This window comes from Exophiala dermatitidis (assembly GCF_000230625.1).
Source record: "Exophiala dermatitidis NIH/UT8656 unplaced genomic scaffold supercont1.3, whole genome shotgun sequence".
NCBI lineage: Eukaryota > Fungi > Ascomycota > Eurotiomycetes > Chaetothyriales > Herpotrichiellaceae > Exophiala > Exophiala dermatitidis.
Window position 1 is genome coordinate 1,969,986 of NW_008751648.1, and position 15,374 is coordinate 1,985,359.

The following is a 15,374-nucleotide window of genomic DNA, read 5'->3' on the forward strand; positions in this document are numbered from 1 at the left end:
GTGACATGCGTCAGTATGTACATGTCGGCTCGCTGCACTTCTGGCTCAACACATTTCACATGATTCCACGTGCCGTGGCATAGGATACCTCAGTCAGTGCAGTGGTTCACATACATCTACAATGTAGGTGACTTGTTCGCTGATCAAGCTGACAGATGCGAAGTCCGACTCCACGATGCCCCGGAAATTCTCCGGATGCTATAGTTGACAAAAGAGCTCTAATTTCTAGATCTCCACGTGATATGCTGACTAAGCAGATGCATCTCGAACTCCGAGTCGGATCATGGTATCTCCCTCTTGGCAATCACCAGACGTCTCGGTTCCAAAGCGTCCTACTAGTACTCCCCTGCCGACCAGGTACATGTATTTACTAATATAGTACTGTACCTGTACCAGTAGGCGTGAAACCAGCCACCTGGAGTTCATCTCAAGTGAAGAGAGATCCTGGAATGCCGACCGCTGTACTCGAAAACATTAGGAAACGTGCATATACCCTGCGGCAGGAGATGATGCTTCCTTGTTGATTGAAAATGATATCCTCTGGTACGGCGTCAAAATATGTATTGGCCATGCGGCGTGCCTCGAATCGCCGCATATCATGGTCCCCAACCCCTCCTACAAGTCGAAAGCACCGAGGACGGAGACAAATCACAAAATGGGTCGCGCGAGATAGAAGCAACCGAGGACCAAAATGCCTCCGGGGCGGACGCGCTGGTGGACGCGATCCTCGACTTACAGGTGGCGCGCAATGATCACTTCTTCGCAACAGTCACCGCCTCCAGACTGGATCTATGGAGCACCCGACCACTTGTCCTGTTAGTGTCGTTGCGCCGTTCATCGCGGTCGCTCAAGACGTACGGTCACAATGTCTCCGTCGTTTTCAAGCCAGATTCCACTTGTGTCGTGTTGCGCACCTCAGAAAGCTATCTTATCGTTTATTCGGTGGACGGAGACCCGAACACCCGAGTCCTCCAACAGCAATACGGTTACAGCCAAGCCAAACGACAAAACCTGATGCGAAGTTTTGGTGTTGATGAGACGGCCGGTGTGGGTGAGGTTCTTCTCCGCTTTCGCCGGGCCATCAAAATCGATGCAGGAATTCATTCTGTTGTCGCCCTTGGTTCAGAGTTGGTTGTGGCCACGACGAAACCCGCCGCTGTGCAATGTATCAGATGGGAGCCCCAAAAAGATGGGTCTCATGCCGTGACGCAGCTGTTGACTAAGTTGGAATGGATTGGTCATAAGTCGGCCATATTGGCAATAACCCATGATCGAGCAATGAATCTCTCGGTCTGGTTATCACAGGATGGTTATGGTTATGCCGTGCAGCGAGTGAAACCGCAGCTGGTACGGCCAGCATCGTCAGAGGACTCGCTCCCACCATCAAGAAGTTCTACGACTCCGCCAACTCGATTGTTTGACGGGTACTGTTTCCATAAACCGGACACTTTAGGGGAAGCAAGACTCGCGAGCATAAACGCACGCTTCTCGCTCATCGCTGTCGCAACATCTGCCGGGGAGATTGTTTGTTATGCCGCCAAAGACTACGTGGGCAACATTCCTTTGTCTCACACGTTCAAACCCCCCGCCTCGCCCACAGCACGAGGAGCAGTCACCTGCCTGGCTTGGTCGTCTGACGGATATTGCCTTTTCGCTGGGTACGAACATGGATGGGCTATGTGGTCAGTCTTCGGTAAAGAAGGTGCCTCGACCTTTCATATGAATTTATCCCATGCAGAATCAAACAATGAAGACTGGCTTGCTGCCGTGCATCGCGCGAGTTGGATCAGCGGTGGATCTGAAATCCTCATCACATCCCCTGGACAGGGGAGGATATGGAAACTCCAGATGTCAAGGAGTGCGGCAATGGGTTGCTTCTCATGCGCAAACCTTGTTCGTGCTCTGCTTCAGACACCGACCGAGTTGACGGTCTATCGGGGTCACGAGCTGCCTGATCTAACATCCATATCGAACGAGGCATCACTGTGGCATCATGTCCAGTATCCGCCTCTCTATCTTCATAACCAGTGGCCCATCAAGTCCAGCGTCATCTCTCAAGATGGCAGATACGTCGCGGTTGCAGGTCGCCGGGGACTCGCTCATTACAGTCTCCAGAGCGGCCGATGGAAAAGCTTTTCTGACGTGGCTGTGGAAAACTCATTCGCTGTCCGAGGCGGCATGTGTTGGTTTAACCACATTCTCGCCGTCGCTACCGAGAGTGCCTCAGGGTACGATTTGCGACTCTACTCTCGCGAGCTTGAGCTCAGTCGGTTCCCACTTCATACTGAAGCCTTCTCCATGCCAATCGTCTTTGTCGGACCGTCAGGCGAGGATTCTCTACTCGTGTACACCTACGAAAACACTCTTTACCACTATATACTCAACATTACAGCTCGAGGCGCACAGCTTGTGCAAGTGGGCCAAATTGCCTTTCACGGCATCGTTCAAGCCCCGAGTCGAGTGCGGTCCGTGAGCTGGGTTCTACCGGATTCGCAATTGCGGAACGGCGACCCATCCCGGGACGTGGAGTACGCATCTGTCCTGTTTCTGGTTGATGACAAGCTGGTGCTTTTGCAGTCGTCGCGCAATGAGAAGGACGAACTGAAATACGATATGCGTGTGACCGCCCACCATGTCGAGTACTACATTCTCATGAGAGACCAGATCTACTTCAATTTCACTAGCGGGCAAGAGGAATCGGCGCCTCCCACACCGTCCGCCAGCTCGACATTTGCTAGAAGCGGCAGCAGCAGCCAGCAACAGTGCTCACTGCGGGATTCGCTATGGATTTTTAATGGCGATGAACTTCGACTCTGGCTTGACGTGCGTGATCTATTCAACAACCAGGGTGGAGAAGGCGATCGTGGTCGCGATCATCATCTTACCGCAACTAAGTCGCCAACGCTGCTTTCCATGCCAGTAGACTTCTACCCGCTATCAATTTTGTTGACCAAGGGCGTCGTGCTGGGCATCGAATCGGAGCTTCTCCAACGGCGCGATGTCAACTTCACCCAGTTCCGCTCTGGAATCCGCACACAGCTTTTCCTCCCTTATATTTTGCGCCATCAACTGTGCGAGGCCAAAGATACCGCAGCAGCCTTTGCGCTGGCTTACCAGTACCAGCACTTGTCGTACTTTCCACATGCGCTGGAGATACTACTGCATAATGTCTTAGATGATGAGGTCGACCGGACCAGGAAAGCGAAGCGGCGCATCGTTAACAGCAACAATGACGAACAGGTCGAAGCGCCAGACCAAGACCCAGGCCCCTTGCCCGCTGTACTGTCCTTTCTTCAACTCGTCCTCCCACCGACAACATATCTATCCACCGTGGTCCAATGCATCCGCAAAACCGAACTCAGTTCCTGGAAAACACTATTTGCCCACCTTCCACCGGCATTGACCCTCTTCGAACAGGCTCTTGATCTCGAAGATCTCAAGACCGCCACGGGGTTCCTGATTGTGCTTCAGGGTCTAGAAGAGGATGCGGACGACGAATCAGGCACCTACGACGCTCGCAAGGACAAGTTCGAAGGCTACGTGATTCGCCTGATGAAGCTGGCGCGGCAAAAGTCGGATTTCGAGCTGTGTTCCGAACTCGCGCGGTTCATGATGGGCATTGATCCGCAAGGTGATGCTCTGAGACGCGTCGTCGTCGGTGTTGGGTTCACGACCAACAATAACAATAACAACGATCTGGCTGCTGCTGCTGCTGCTGCTCGTCTCAATCCCAATCGAACGGCTTCGGGGGTTCACGTTGCGTACAACGATATGCCAAACCCCTCGCCTACAGCAAGGCAGAAAATAGAAGGTGACACCAGAGCTGCTTCTCGGCAGAGTATTTCAGCCGGCGGGGATTACTTTTCCTCGTCTCCTAGCGCGATCTAACTCTAAGTGGCTCTCGCGACGGGAAAAAAGAAAGGGAGGGGTTGGGGGAGTAGAGTAATTGTGAAACTGAACGAACGTCGGTCGTCTTGTCATGGCGCCCAACACGGATCAGAAGTGGTCAAGGTATAGAAGAGAATTTGGGTTCCTGGTCAGTGTTGGCGGTGGGATTTTGTTCTTTGTATTTATCTTTTTCGCCCAAAAAAAGAGGAACGAAGACTTTCCAAGATAGCTATCTACACATTCGAGGGTTGTCCCGGTCTGCTTACTGTAAAGCCGTACCGTGCAATTTCAAGAATTCCTGGAGTCTGTTATATTGTGATGCTCCCTTCCACCGACTGAACCTTGGGTTGACATTGGACCTTTTCCCAAAACGAGGATTCCACTAGTTTACTTTCGATGTCAACAAATGACTTGCAATGAACCCAGGCTTCACGTGAGAACGTGCCATGTTCTCATTTTGTCTTTTGCATACTTCCCATCCATTGTACACCGTGGACAATGCAACATACCGACAAACCCAGAGCACACCAGGGAGAAGACGACAGCAACGCAGGTATGTATAAACTACAAGTGTCGAAATGGTAGCGGGGCGCTTTCTCTTCCTTTGCAATTCTGGGTGCTGTGCCCAGCTCATCCCAACCGCCGCACCTTGGGACTCCTGGTGCCTCCGAACTTGAGACGTGTGGAATCCGTAACCTTCGAAACCAAAGGTTTGATCATGCGGCCCTCAGTGCCCAAAAGGGCCTTTTGAAACGCCTCTCTGCCGGGCCCGTATCCTCGCATGATGACCTCTATCCCCGCACCTCCAGACATGGCGCCGGGCTTGCGGACATCGGCCAGTGTCAGCATAGGATTAGAAGTGTTTTTCTTGCCGCCAATCCGCCACTGTTTCTCGGCCATTTTGCGGAACGTGTAGCTGGCCAACTGGTAGGAGGCGTCATAGGAGCTGCGCTGAGCTTTCCGCAGACCCAGGTTGCCCGTCGACAGCGACAGGATCGGGTTCCGCGACGGCTCCGTGAACGTGATGTGGGTGTTGTGCTTGTGCGCATATACCGTCAGGTGGTACGGCTCGTCGGCCGAGACTCGAGCGCTTGGTCGTGTGGCCGCTTCGTCGCGCGCGCTTCGTGCAATCGACCTCAAGTCGCCGCTCAATAGCGAACTGAGATCCTCGGAGGATGAGGTTGAGGTTGAGGAAGAAGTCGTCTTGCTTGGTTTGCGTAGTGCTTCGGCGATCTGGTCGAGTGCCTGCGGTTCGGCTGGAGGCGTCTCTGGTTCAACTCGGATCCCTAGTCTTTCGGCCAGACTGCTCGGCTCGTGACTGTGGCGTGTGCTTGAAGAGGTATTTGTGTTGCTGGATGCGTAGCGTCGTGTCTGTGTCTGTGTCTGCGTCGACATGTATGTCCGCCGACATGATCGACACATGGACGAGATGATACTGCTGGGGCGTGACATCTTGACAGAAAAAGGAGTGGGTATCCTGATATCGTGCAACAGGAGGTCAATCGGATGCAGTAATGTCCTCCTGGTAACAGTAGCTATCATAAAGAACTCCCTCAGATGGGGAGTCAATTGGCGTGATGGCTGTGACTTGCAGTGCAAATGCAAATTTAGTCCAAGAGGAAGCTTTGCCGAAGTGTCTACCTTAGTTTTCCGTCCGTTGATAATCCGATGCCGCATTCAACATCCATGAACAAGCTCGGTCTCATTTTTTTCCTACCAGCGGCGCGCCCAATCTCTTCTGTCGCCGAGCGCTTGTAAAGGTCTATCTGCTTAGCATGATCGTACCACGTCGTGCACCGTTACATGGTGTCCGTCAGTATGTGACAGCCACCATGCCTGTCGCCACGTTGCGACCGGCGCAATTTGGACCTGGAAGAGCAGCCGCCATCAGGAGTTTAATCAGGTCCGAGACCAACTCACAACCCTCTCTCGTCTCTTCGTCATATATCACACCATTCTCCCCGAAGCTCACAACATCGAATCATACCCTCCTCCGATCTCTACATACTTCTCCACAGCGATATCAGCAAACGCAGGCCAAAGACGAGCCCAAACAAGATGTGAAGGATCCGCCGCGGGACGAACAGCCGAAGCAGGAGGCTGGAGAGGGAGGCGAACAAAAGACGGACGAAACGAAGGATGAAAAATCAGGCAAAGAAGAGAAGGACTCGAAGCCTCCACCACCGCCACATGGTGACAAAACTCCGTGGCAGGTATTCACCGAGACTCTCCGTAACGAGTTCAAAGCATCAAAAGAATGGAACGAATCTACCAAGCAACTTTCTGGGTCTGTCCAACAATTTACAGAGTCCGAGGCTGTCCGGAGAGCACGTGAGGCCTCGGAGGCCGCCTCCAAGGGTACCTCTCAGGTACTGAAGAGCACAGGTCGTGCCATCGGCAAAGGCGCAGCATGGACCTGGGACACAAAAGTGGTGCAAGGACTGAGACAGGGCGTCAATGCTACGGGGCGAACGATTGAAAAGGCCACCCGCCCCGTAAGGGAGACAAAGGCCTTCAAAGAGATCCAGGAAGCTGTTGATGATGGCAGTAGTACGAGATACGGCGGCTGGATAGAAAAAGAGGAGCGACGGAAGAGAAGAGAAGCCCTCAGAATGAAGGAGGAGAAAGAGGGCAAGCGCGCTCCTGCCGAGCCATTGGTTGAAGATCCAAAGTAAGTCGAACAGAATGTCTGGCGACCTCTTTTGCTAACATGAACTTCAGTGCTGGAACAAACATCACCGTCCACAAAGATGCAGCTTGGAAAGAATCCTGGAACAAATTCAAAGAGAACTCCAAACTGATGCAAGGATTGTTCAACATGAAGACGACCTACGAGGAGTCAGAAAACCCATTGATCTCCACGGCTCGGTCAATCTCGGATCGCGTTGCAGGTTTCTTCGCAGAGAACGAAACGGCGATGGTGATTAAGAAATTCCGCGAAATGGACCCGTCATTCCAGCTGGAACCCTTCCTGCGAGACTTGCGAGAATACATTCTCCCCGAAGTCTTGGACGCGTATGTCAAAGGCGACGTCGAGACTCTAAAGCTCTGGCTGTCAGCAGCCCAATTCCAGGTTTACTCGGCCCTCATGGAGCAATACACCAAAGCAGGGTTGAAATCGGACGGACGGATCCTTGATATCAGACATGTCGACATCTTAAACGCCCGACTTCTGGAGCCCGGCGACATTCCAGTGTTTATCATCACTTGCCGCACTCAGGAAGTGCACGTGTACCGTCATAAGGAAACCGGCCAACTTGCCGCTGGTATGGAGGACAAAGTGCAACTAGTCACATACGCCATCGGCATGACCCGACTACCGGAGGAAGTCAACAATCCTGAGACCCGTGGATGGAGAATGATCGAACTGCAAAAGGCAGCTCGCGATTACATCTGATCGAGAATTTCATGTCTCTGTTGGATGTTGCTGTTACAGGAGGCTTCGAGAGATCACAGACGGTGTGTACTGCATTTAGCGATCATTCTGGATGTGGAAAAAGGAAAAGAGTGGTTTCTTTCTTTTCTCTCTTGTCATTTCATCTCGTGGAGCAGAACTGCAAAACTCTCCTGTCTTGTGTACATTTTTTCTTACAATATGGAGAGGTGCTTTGGGCCACAAAGGTGCCATGGAAATCGGTTCCAATTTGTGCAATGTATTTCTATCCTCTTTTCCAGGGGCACGACATATCGGACAGGGTGCGGTATGGTTGCGTCGGCGACAGATAATGCTTTGGGATCGGAGGAGGATTGATTGGAGGAGTTCGAACGGCTGCTAACATGTCCAGCCTGGGGAACTCTCTGAGTGTATCTCTTCATCGGAATGAAGACCGAGAAGCACAGTAAAAATCATAATCTCTTCGATACGCCGAGTCGTGCTGGTACACAGTACAACGTTGTGGGTGTGGCTGCTTCTCCATCTCCCCGAATCACGTAAAACTGCGGCTGAACACTTGTGGCTGATGTCGTGTGACTGACATCTACGTCATTGCTCCATGTCACTGATGTAGTGATGCATGTGGTGGCAGGATCGGATCCAGGCATCAGCAAAGTTACTTGACTGGCAGGAGTAGTACATGACGAGGACGATAGTGCATGTTGTTAAATAAAGACTTCCAATCTCGCACCATATTTTAATTGTCCTGTCCGACTTTATAGACTTGACGAACTGAACTGAACTTCTCACCCATAAAGACCCAGGCCGTTGCATACTGTCTGTTGTCTGTATACAGTACTTGTTATCAACCAACCATGCCTCTTGTCGTCCCCGGCATCAACTCCAACGACTCCGGGTCATCCACTGACTCCTGGATGTCCAAGCTGATGGGCAAGAAACTGTCGGACAACCAGACCAACGAAACCAGTTTCGCAAAGAAGGATCTTCCGCAGAACCACCGCGTCGTCGAGGAAGGGGGGATGATGACCATGGATCATAATCCTGATCGGTAAGTTAAGGTATCCAGAGTACCTACCTTAATCCTGCGGAGCGAGTGTAGCGGAACCTTAGGAGGTTCTAGTCTAGTCAAGACAGCTACGATTCGTGGGCGGTCCAGTCAGACGTTCGATACAACTACAGATACTGACATGATGTGATGTGATGTTGTGGTATAGGCTTAATATCCATGTTGATAAGGATGGGACTGTGAAGAAGGTTACTCATGGATAAACGACAAGAAACGGATTGGATTACCCACCTTGGGCTTGATTTCGGATGACCACTGGGAGACCGTCGGGGAAGGCCTTAGCAACGAGTCCACTACCTGGTATTATGATATGGCATGAGTAACAAAGCTACGAAATTACAAAGACACTGGCATGAAGACGGGAGGTTCAGGTTTCTGCAGCATATCAGAATAAATTTCCAATGCTCGTACACTACTACTACATCCTCCCTCTGTATGATCGTACACACTAGGACCATCTGTTGACTGGACGGAGGAAAAAATGGCTTCACCAATATCTAGTGGTATTTCACGACGGATGGTAGTACTGGCATGATTCTGCATTCCATCGCTACCGGCGATCTGCTGGCCGAAAGACCTGCTGCCTGCACCGAACTCGTATAATTGTGTGTTCCTATTTATTCGTGTTCAAGATCCAATAATGCTTTGGATCAGACTGGCCAACCTTCTTAAGCAGCCGTGCTTTGAAGATCACCGAAATCAGACAATCCTGGGCTGGCAAGAGTCGTGAGGCGGCAAGCTGTCCACTGTCGCAAACAAGAATCGACTGAGCATACCGGCCAGTATTTAGCGTCATCATCGATAAGACCATACAGTTGTGTAAAGCCCGGTGGATGGCTTCCAAGCTTTTGTGTCTTATGGCATTGTAACTTGTATATCAAGGATTGAAGACCCGGGCATTGTTGTTCCTTTGATTTCAAGGTAGCTGTAGTAGATGGAAGCATCAACCTTAAACCTCGATGGGGGTGCTGGGATGGACGGTAGTTTGACTCGTGGTGCCATATGGCAAACCCCTGATACCAAGAAACCTGAACAAAGCGCAAAGAAGCATGGCTTTCGGTATGCATGAGAGCCTGCTTTCGGCAGGCGAACAAAGTTCTTCAAGCGCATATGGTTGCCAAGTCGTGCCCATGCGCCCATGCCGTCGAACTGGTACGTCATTTTCGCGTGAGAGCGATTCAGGCGTAAGCCTATTGCCACAAGAGTTCTCCAAGCAATGATAGCTGCAAGACATGGCAAAGACCTTTCATCTCGGAGGCAGTTGGACCACGTATTCTCTGGTAGAATGGCCGAATTTGATAACGTCCTTGTCCCTCAATTCCACATATCGGCCTTCGGGTATGGCTTCATCGTTGACCTTTGTCCCGTTCGCACTCTCCAAGTCAATCACATAAGGCTTCACTTTGCCAATTTTATCGCCAAACTCGTTCCTGCGCTCAATATACCGGAACTGTATGACAGCATGTTGTTTTGAGCAGCTCGGATGCTCTAGAGCATAGTCGCAGACGGACACCTCTCTTCCAAAGAGCCAGCAAGACTGGGTGTACAAATCCAAGGTATCCAGTATTTCGTCTCCTTTAAAGACATACAATCTCCATGTTTGCGAGGAGGGTGGTTTTCTCGCCTCAGGAGGCTCATGGTATTTGAGGACTATCGCGCCGCTAGACGTTGCGACCGTGTTGGCGACTTTCGCGAGCAAGCCTGACGGCCGAAAATTCGGCTTTTGTTTCTCTGGGGCGGGAGACGGGCTGTCCTTGTTGGTGGTAGTTTTGAATGCGTCGACCTGCGACGGGAGAGGACCCTTTGAGCGCTGAAAAGCCTCAGGTGAACGCTTCCGACGAGGAGACCGAGATCTTGACCGCGGCCGACGATGGTGACTCCGCCTATCTCTACTTCGCTCCCTTCTATGCTCGCTCTTTTCCGGGCTTCGTGACCTCCTTCGTGCTCGATCTCGATCTCGGTCTCGACTCCGACTTCGACTTCTTGACCTGTGGTGTTTCCTCCTCGCTGACCGATCATCGTCTTTGCGCCATCGGTCGTCCTCCCTGACCGCACACCGTCGACGGTCATCAGGAGATCTCGACTCCCGTGCGCGCCGGCGCGGAGGCGAGTTGGATTCAGACATTGGTTGCGGATTAATATGGACTTTTTGTGCATGGCCAGATGTTGAGGAAGTCGGCTGAGTTTCCCCATTTCGAGCCCCGGTCTCGGCGATTAGTGGTAGACGCCGATGGCTGACTTCACGACTTCCCGTCCGAGTCTGCTCGCTTGACCACTTTACTCTTCCAACACATGTTATTCTTGACACCACTGAACAGTCACGATGCCATCTTCTGTGTTGAAAAAGGCCAATCTGGCCTCCGTATATTCCACATGGCAATGCAGCGCGTGCGGTAGCGGTTCGGTGTCTCCTCGCAAAAGAGTAAAGCCGAATCCCCAATTCGCCCCACAGTCGAGAACATACGCGGACGTCAATCCAGGTACTATTGGGCACGGGCATGAATATCGAGATCATATGAATTGGCCTTGTCGGAAATCGACACCTTTCACTCCCTCACCGTACGAGATCTTTGATTTGGCAAAGAACGCCGTCTACCACAAACGCAAATTCTATGAGTTGGCAAAGATATATCATCCGGACACGAATGCGTGCGAAGGAATCAGTCACCGGGAGAGGCTAGAGAGGTATCGACTGGTGGTACAAGCGCACGAGATATTATCGGATCCGGCGAAGAGACGGGCATACGATGCGTCGGGAGCGGGCTGGGGGTCGACTCGAGTGGCGAACGCGAACCGTCGCTCTCGTGGATTCAGCAATGGTCACGGCAAGAACTATGGCTTTGGACCTGATGACGACTCATCCATCTTCCGGAATGCAACGTGGGAAGATTGGGAGCGCTGGTACCGACGACACGATAACCCGAACAAACAGGCATACTCAGGCACATATGTCCACCAGAACACGTTTGCCTCCATCGTTATCCTCCTTGCGGTCATATCAGGAGTCTTTCAGGCAACGAGGGCGGGCCAGTACTCTGGGCAATTGGAAGAAAAAGTGAAAGCATATAACGAAAAGACGACGCAGTTCCTGGCATCAAGACAGGAGCACTATCAGGAGCACCAGCTCGACGTGGAGGGGCGTATCAAGCACTTCCTGGCCAAACGTGACCCGTCTAAGTATGGATTGAAAGACGAAGAGGCCGAAGCATATCGGAAACATTTTGCAGAACAGAACGACATGAGGCCAAGTCCGCGATTAAAAGACCTGGAGCCAGAGTTAAAATGACAGAGCACCTCGTGCACTCAAATATACAAAACTAAAACGACTGATGATTATCCCTTCGAGACAACGACCATACGGACAATGCCGTAAATGACACCTACTAAAATCCACACTTTGAGGGCAACAGAACGAGGAACCTGGATGTGGTAGTTCTTCCATTATGTTCATATCGCACATGATCAGAACCTGACCAGTGTCAGGGTTTCATTGATGATTATTGTACAAGGGAAATGCCAGCTTGATCCCTAGTAGCATGATTTGCATGGATCAACATGGGACATGCTGTTTCATCAAAATGTGAAGCAGTGTTCCCGCTTTATGAAAGCTTTCCCTTGACTTCCGCTGCTTTTCCCTTGGCCTCGCCGGACAGTTCGGCGGCTTTGCCTTTAGCTTCACCAGCGATCTCCGAGGCCTTCCCTTGGGCCTTTCCGGTCTCGACACCGGCGACTTCGGCGGCTTTGTCTTTCAGCTCGACTGTAAAATGGATCATGTTAGCTCGACGAACTAGCAAGTGGCAAAAACTGGGCTGGTTGGACATACTTGTCTTGTCGATACCGGTGACAGCGGCGTCCGAAACAACACGGTCGACCTTCTTCAGGCCATCCTTCACGGCTTCAGTGGCTGATTTTTGATGGACAATCGCGGTGGAGAAGAGACGAGGCGACTGCTGAAGGGCAGTTGCTCTGACAGCAGTTCGCAGAATTGGTGTGGTCTGGTAGAGGAACGACATGTTGGTGAGGTGTTTGTGTTTGTGTTTAGTCTCGAGATTCTGTTCTTTTCGGGTTTCGGGACTGATTTGAGAGTGTTCGCAGGTATAGCTTTGGGTTCAGATAGGTCAAGGACAATAATAGTCGAGCGAGGGATGAAGGTGCAATATGAACACTGAATCATAGGTACGTTACCATTGAATCATAGGTACGTTACCATGAGGAAACTGGCCCGTCGTAAATGGCTCCGACGTCATAGGCGTGACACCACGGCGCCTGGACTGCATCATTGGGGAATCATTGCCCCCACAACAGTCGTCAGGACAGGTGGCTGTCTGGCTGGAGGATGTTCTACGATTTGCACTGAATATCTCCCGTTGGCGTGCTAAATACGACTGTCTGTCAAGATCGTTCCAGCCTTTTGAATGTGAGCCCCCCACAAGCTTGCCTTCTAGTAACACTTTTCCAGGCGTAGCAGCGCACTGGCAGGATGGCTTGCCAAAGGGATGAGGCTTGCGGATCCCTCGACGCCCATATACTGATGTCACACTGCAGACACGGACTCTTCACATGCTAAGGTGCGATATTGTTACTCGGTAACGAAGTACACGGAACAGGTACAATGTTGTACTTGTACCTAGGTAGTGCACGATCATAAATGGCGGGCACGGAACATGGAAGAAACATCCTCCAGTGCTACAGCCACTTTTGCTGTGTTGGGCTGAAGATCATCTCAGTGTTTACAATGTACCTTATGTTCTACGCCGGCCGACATCTGGTGCCAACAATCCTGCAGGTGTCAAGTTGTCGGAAAGAAAGACTCGGACGAGATCGCAAGGCTGCCAGTGTCATATATCATTAACCTGCATGCTGACAGGGATACCAACATCATGCACAACACTGTACAGGACATTATCATTCAGCTTTCCAGGCGCGCGTAACTCAACTCAATCAGTCATCAATGTCATTAGGATAAGGCGTTTGTTGATGAACAACCATTAACCACTTCCCAGCCTCGGGATCCTTCCTCCACGTACTGGAGATGAGGGCCCTGAATTCATCTTGCTCCTCATCATCGTCCTCTGCGACATGTTGTCTTGTTGCCACAACTCGATAGCTGATGATGGCGGCCTCTGTCCCGAGAGGCGTGACTTCCACGTCGTTGAGTCGGTACCGTTTCCACGGTATGAATGCTTCGCTCCTCATCACGTCTTCGAGGTTCGGAGATGTTTTGGCCGATACCTTCATGCCCATTGGGAAGAGCATAATGCAGTCATGGCTGAGAAATGGAAGAAGCGCCGTGCCTGAGTGCTTCAGGGCTTTCCAGGTTTGATCTTCAAGTGCTAGGATCGTGTCATGGAGTAGCGGGTTCATTGTTGCGGATGCAGCCGAAGGACACTTTGCGCGGGAGTGGTCGGCTTGCCAGTACTAGTATCGTGGATTCAGTTCGTTCAGGATCGTGACGAGGGTTCTGTTTCGAAGGAGATATATATTCTCAAATAGACTTGTTTAGATGATTTGCTGGACTATACAGAATAATTGGAAAGTGGTGCCTCGAGCCTGGACGGTTTGCTTTTTCTTTGCTACCTAGGTGTGTAGGTATGGTCTGATGAGATGGCGTGGAACCATAGAACCAAAGACTTATTAGGTAGGCCTGACTAAAGGTCACCACCGCCTGCTAAGCTTAAAACCTGACCTCTGCCCGGCCGTTTCTAAGCGCAAAGCGACCTCGGGCCCTCCCCGCAGTCATCCCCAAGGCTTGGTCCTACAGGATATTGAAAACATCAGACAGCAACAATCATCATGTCTTCCGTAGAACAGCAGCAGTCTACCATCACCAATCATGCGAGCTGTCCCAGCATGGAGGGCAGCAACCGTGGTTCGGGCCTACGGCCTACGATACCGAAGTTACTCTTCTGCTCCTCCAGCATCCCCAATTAAAGTCCAATACCAACCGGCTGCTCACTCGGGCAACATTCGCATCCTGCTGCTGGACCGCCCGGAAGCAAGAAACGCCCTATCGCAAGGCCTCATTGCTGAGCTGAGGCGCCATGTGGACGAAATACAAGCGGAAGGAGGAAAGGGCTCAACGAGAGCGCTAATCCTGGCTTCCAATACAGACAAGGCATTCTGCGCCGGAGCGGACCTGAGGGAGAGAAGGGGCATGAGTTACGAAGAGTGCGCAGTTTCGCCAGGTCCATGATAGACTTAAGAGTTAATGCCTCACAGGACGAGGGCTTTCCTCACAAACATGAGAAATACCTTTACCGATCTCTCGAATCTTCCCATCCCTACTATCTCCGCCATCTCGTCCGTAGCACTCGGCGGAGGGCTGGAGCTGGGGCTTTGCACGACTCTACGGGTGTTCGGGTCTTCAGCCATCGTTGGCCAGCCAGAGACCAAGCTGGCCATCATCCCAGGGGCGGGAGGAACATACAGACTGCCTGCATTGATCGGAGTCAGTAGGGCACGAGACCTCATTCTGACGGGCAGAAGGGTCAGTGGGCCCGAGGCATATTTCCTCGGATTGTGCAACAGGCTGGTAGAGATCTTGCCGGAAGATGAAAAGGAGGAAGGCAAGGCGCGTCAAAAGGTCCTCGATGCTAGTATACAACTTGCCCACGACATTTGCGAGGGTGGTCCGGTTGCTGTGATCCAGGCACTGCGAGCCGTCAATGGATGGCAGAGGGGAGAGGCTGCTGAGAACGAGGCATATGAGGTCATTCTAAACACCAACGACAGAGTGGAAGCTCTGAAGGCCTTTGCAGAAAAGAGAAAGCCAGCATTTAGAGGCTCTTGAGGCAAATATATCCATGGCGTTGCCTTGCTGCGCTACACCAGATATTCCTAGACCACAGCCAGGAGGCCATTAGGAGAATGTGTTCTAGCACAATGACAAGGCACGGTACGTCGAACACCGAGTCTGGACTGTAGAGTCACACATTGTTCCAATACTGTAGTACGGAGGTGATGAAGCCCAGGTGGACGCGATAGGAAGATGTGTTGAAGATGATGCTTCGCATGACGCTGGGGCAT

At 51.6% G+C, this 15,374-nt stretch overlaps 9 protein-coding genes across 9 annotated transcripts; 5 read left to right on the forward strand and 4 right to left on the reverse strand.

Annotated features, from left to right (window-relative positions):
• The first annotated feature begins 251 nt into the window (after positions 1-251).
• HMPREF1120_03695 (uncharacterized protein) lies at positions 252-4,316 on the forward strand. Its single transcript, XM_009157776.1, has one exon. The coding sequence runs from the start codon at positions 559-561 to the stop codon at positions 3,886-3,888; it is 3,330 nt and encodes a 1,109-aa protein (XP_009156024.1). The 5' UTR covers positions 252-558; the 3' UTR covers positions 3,889-4,316.
• On the reverse strand, positions 3,970-5,492 carry HMPREF1120_03696 (uncharacterized protein). Its single transcript, XM_009157777.1, has one exon. It carries the CDS (start codon positions 5,428-5,430, stop codon positions 4,519-4,521), a length of 912 nt encoding a protein of 303 aa, XP_009156025.1. The 5' UTR covers positions 5,431-5,492; the 3' UTR covers positions 3,970-4,518.
• A 171-nt stretch (positions 5,493-5,663) lies between these two features.
• Positions 5,664-7,285, forward strand: HMPREF1120_03697 (mitochondrial protein-transporting ATPase; the record flags this gene model as incomplete). Its single annotated transcript, XM_009157778.1, has 2 exons — positions 5,664-6,559; positions 6,610-7,285. The coding sequence occupies 2 exons, from the start codon at positions 5,664-5,666 to the stop codon at positions 7,283-7,285; spliced, it is 1,572 nt and encodes a 523-aa protein (XP_009156026.1).
• Positions 7,286-8,136: 851 nt separating this feature from the next.
• Positions 8,137-8,551, forward strand: HMPREF1120_03698 (uncharacterized protein; the record flags this gene model as incomplete). The annotated part of the gene is made up of 2 exons (XM_009157779.1): positions 8,137-8,330; positions 8,497-8,551. 2 exons carry the CDS (start codon positions 8,137-8,139, stop codon positions 8,549-8,551), a joined length of 249 nt encoding a protein of 82 aa, XP_009156027.1.
• A 152-nt stretch (positions 8,552-8,703) lies between these two features.
• HMPREF1120_03699 (uncharacterized protein) lies at positions 8,704-10,487 on the reverse strand. Its single transcript, XM_009157780.1, has one exon. The coding sequence runs from the start codon at positions 10,471-10,473 to the stop codon at positions 9,595-9,597; it is 879 nt and encodes a 292-aa protein (XP_009156028.1). The 5' UTR covers positions 10,474-10,487; the 3' UTR covers positions 8,704-9,594.
• Positions 10,488-10,671: 184 nt separating this feature from the next.
• HMPREF1120_03700 (uncharacterized protein) lies at positions 10,672-11,634 on the forward strand (the record flags this gene model as incomplete). The annotated part of the gene is made up of 1 exon (XM_009157781.1): positions 10,672-11,634. The coding sequence occupies one exon, from the start codon at positions 10,672-10,674 to the stop codon at positions 11,632-11,634; it is 963 nt and encodes a 320-aa protein (XP_009156029.1).
• A 134-nt stretch (positions 11,635-11,768) lies between these two features.
• On the reverse strand, positions 11,769-12,674 carry HMPREF1120_03701 (uncharacterized protein). The gene is made up of 2 exons (XM_009157782.1): positions 12,172-12,674; positions 11,769-12,105 (listed from the first exon to the last, which is right to left on the reverse strand). Exons 1-2 carry the CDS (start codon positions 12,359-12,361, stop codon positions 11,948-11,950), a joined length of 348 nt encoding a protein of 115 aa, XP_009156030.1. The 5' UTR covers positions 12,362-12,674; the 3' UTR covers positions 11,769-11,947.
• A 300-nt stretch (positions 12,675-12,974) lies between these two features.
• On the reverse strand, positions 12,975-13,976 carry HMPREF1120_03702 (uncharacterized protein). The gene has a single exon (XM_009157783.1). The coding sequence runs from the start codon at positions 13,710-13,712 to the stop codon at positions 13,290-13,292; it is 423 nt and encodes a 140-aa protein (XP_009156031.1). The 5' UTR covers positions 13,713-13,976; the 3' UTR covers positions 12,975-13,289.
• Positions 13,977-14,181: 205 nt separating this feature from the next.
• On the forward strand, positions 14,182-15,138 carry HMPREF1120_03703 (methylglutaconyl-CoA hydratase; the record flags this gene model as incomplete). Its single annotated transcript, XM_009157784.1, has 2 exons — positions 14,182-14,516; positions 14,568-15,138. The coding sequence occupies 2 exons, from the start codon at positions 14,182-14,184 to the stop codon at positions 15,136-15,138; spliced, it is 906 nt and encodes a 301-aa protein (XP_009156032.1).
• Positions 15,139-15,374: the final 236 nt, after the last annotated feature.

What these genes read in the sequence shown, in the direction of transcription:
- HMPREF1120_03695 (XM_009157776.1), top strand. Translation starts at nt 559, where the DNA reads ATGTATTGGCCATGCGGCGTGCCTCGAATCGCCGCATATCATGGTCCC.
- HMPREF1120_03696 (XM_009157777.1), bottom strand. Translation starts at nt 5,430, where the DNA reads ATGATAGCTACTGTTACCAGGAGGACATTACTGCATCCGATTGACCTC.
- HMPREF1120_03699 (XM_009157780.1), bottom strand. Translation starts at nt 10,473, where the DNA reads ATGTCTGAATCCAACTCGCCTCCGCGCCGGCGCGCACGGGAGTCGAGA.
- HMPREF1120_03701 (XM_009157782.1), bottom strand. Translation starts at nt 12,361, where the DNA reads ATGTCGTTCCTCTACCAGACCACACCAATTCTGCGAACTGCTGTCAGA. An exon ending in CACCGGTATCGACAAGACAA is followed by an intron (nt 12,106 to 12,171) that starts GTATGTCCAACC and finishes TCCATTTTACAG; the next exon opens with TCGAGCTGAAAGACAAAGCC.
- HMPREF1120_03702 (XM_009157783.1), bottom strand. Translation starts at nt 13,712, where the DNA reads ATGAACCCGCTACTCCATGACACGATCCTAGCACTTGAAGATCAAACC.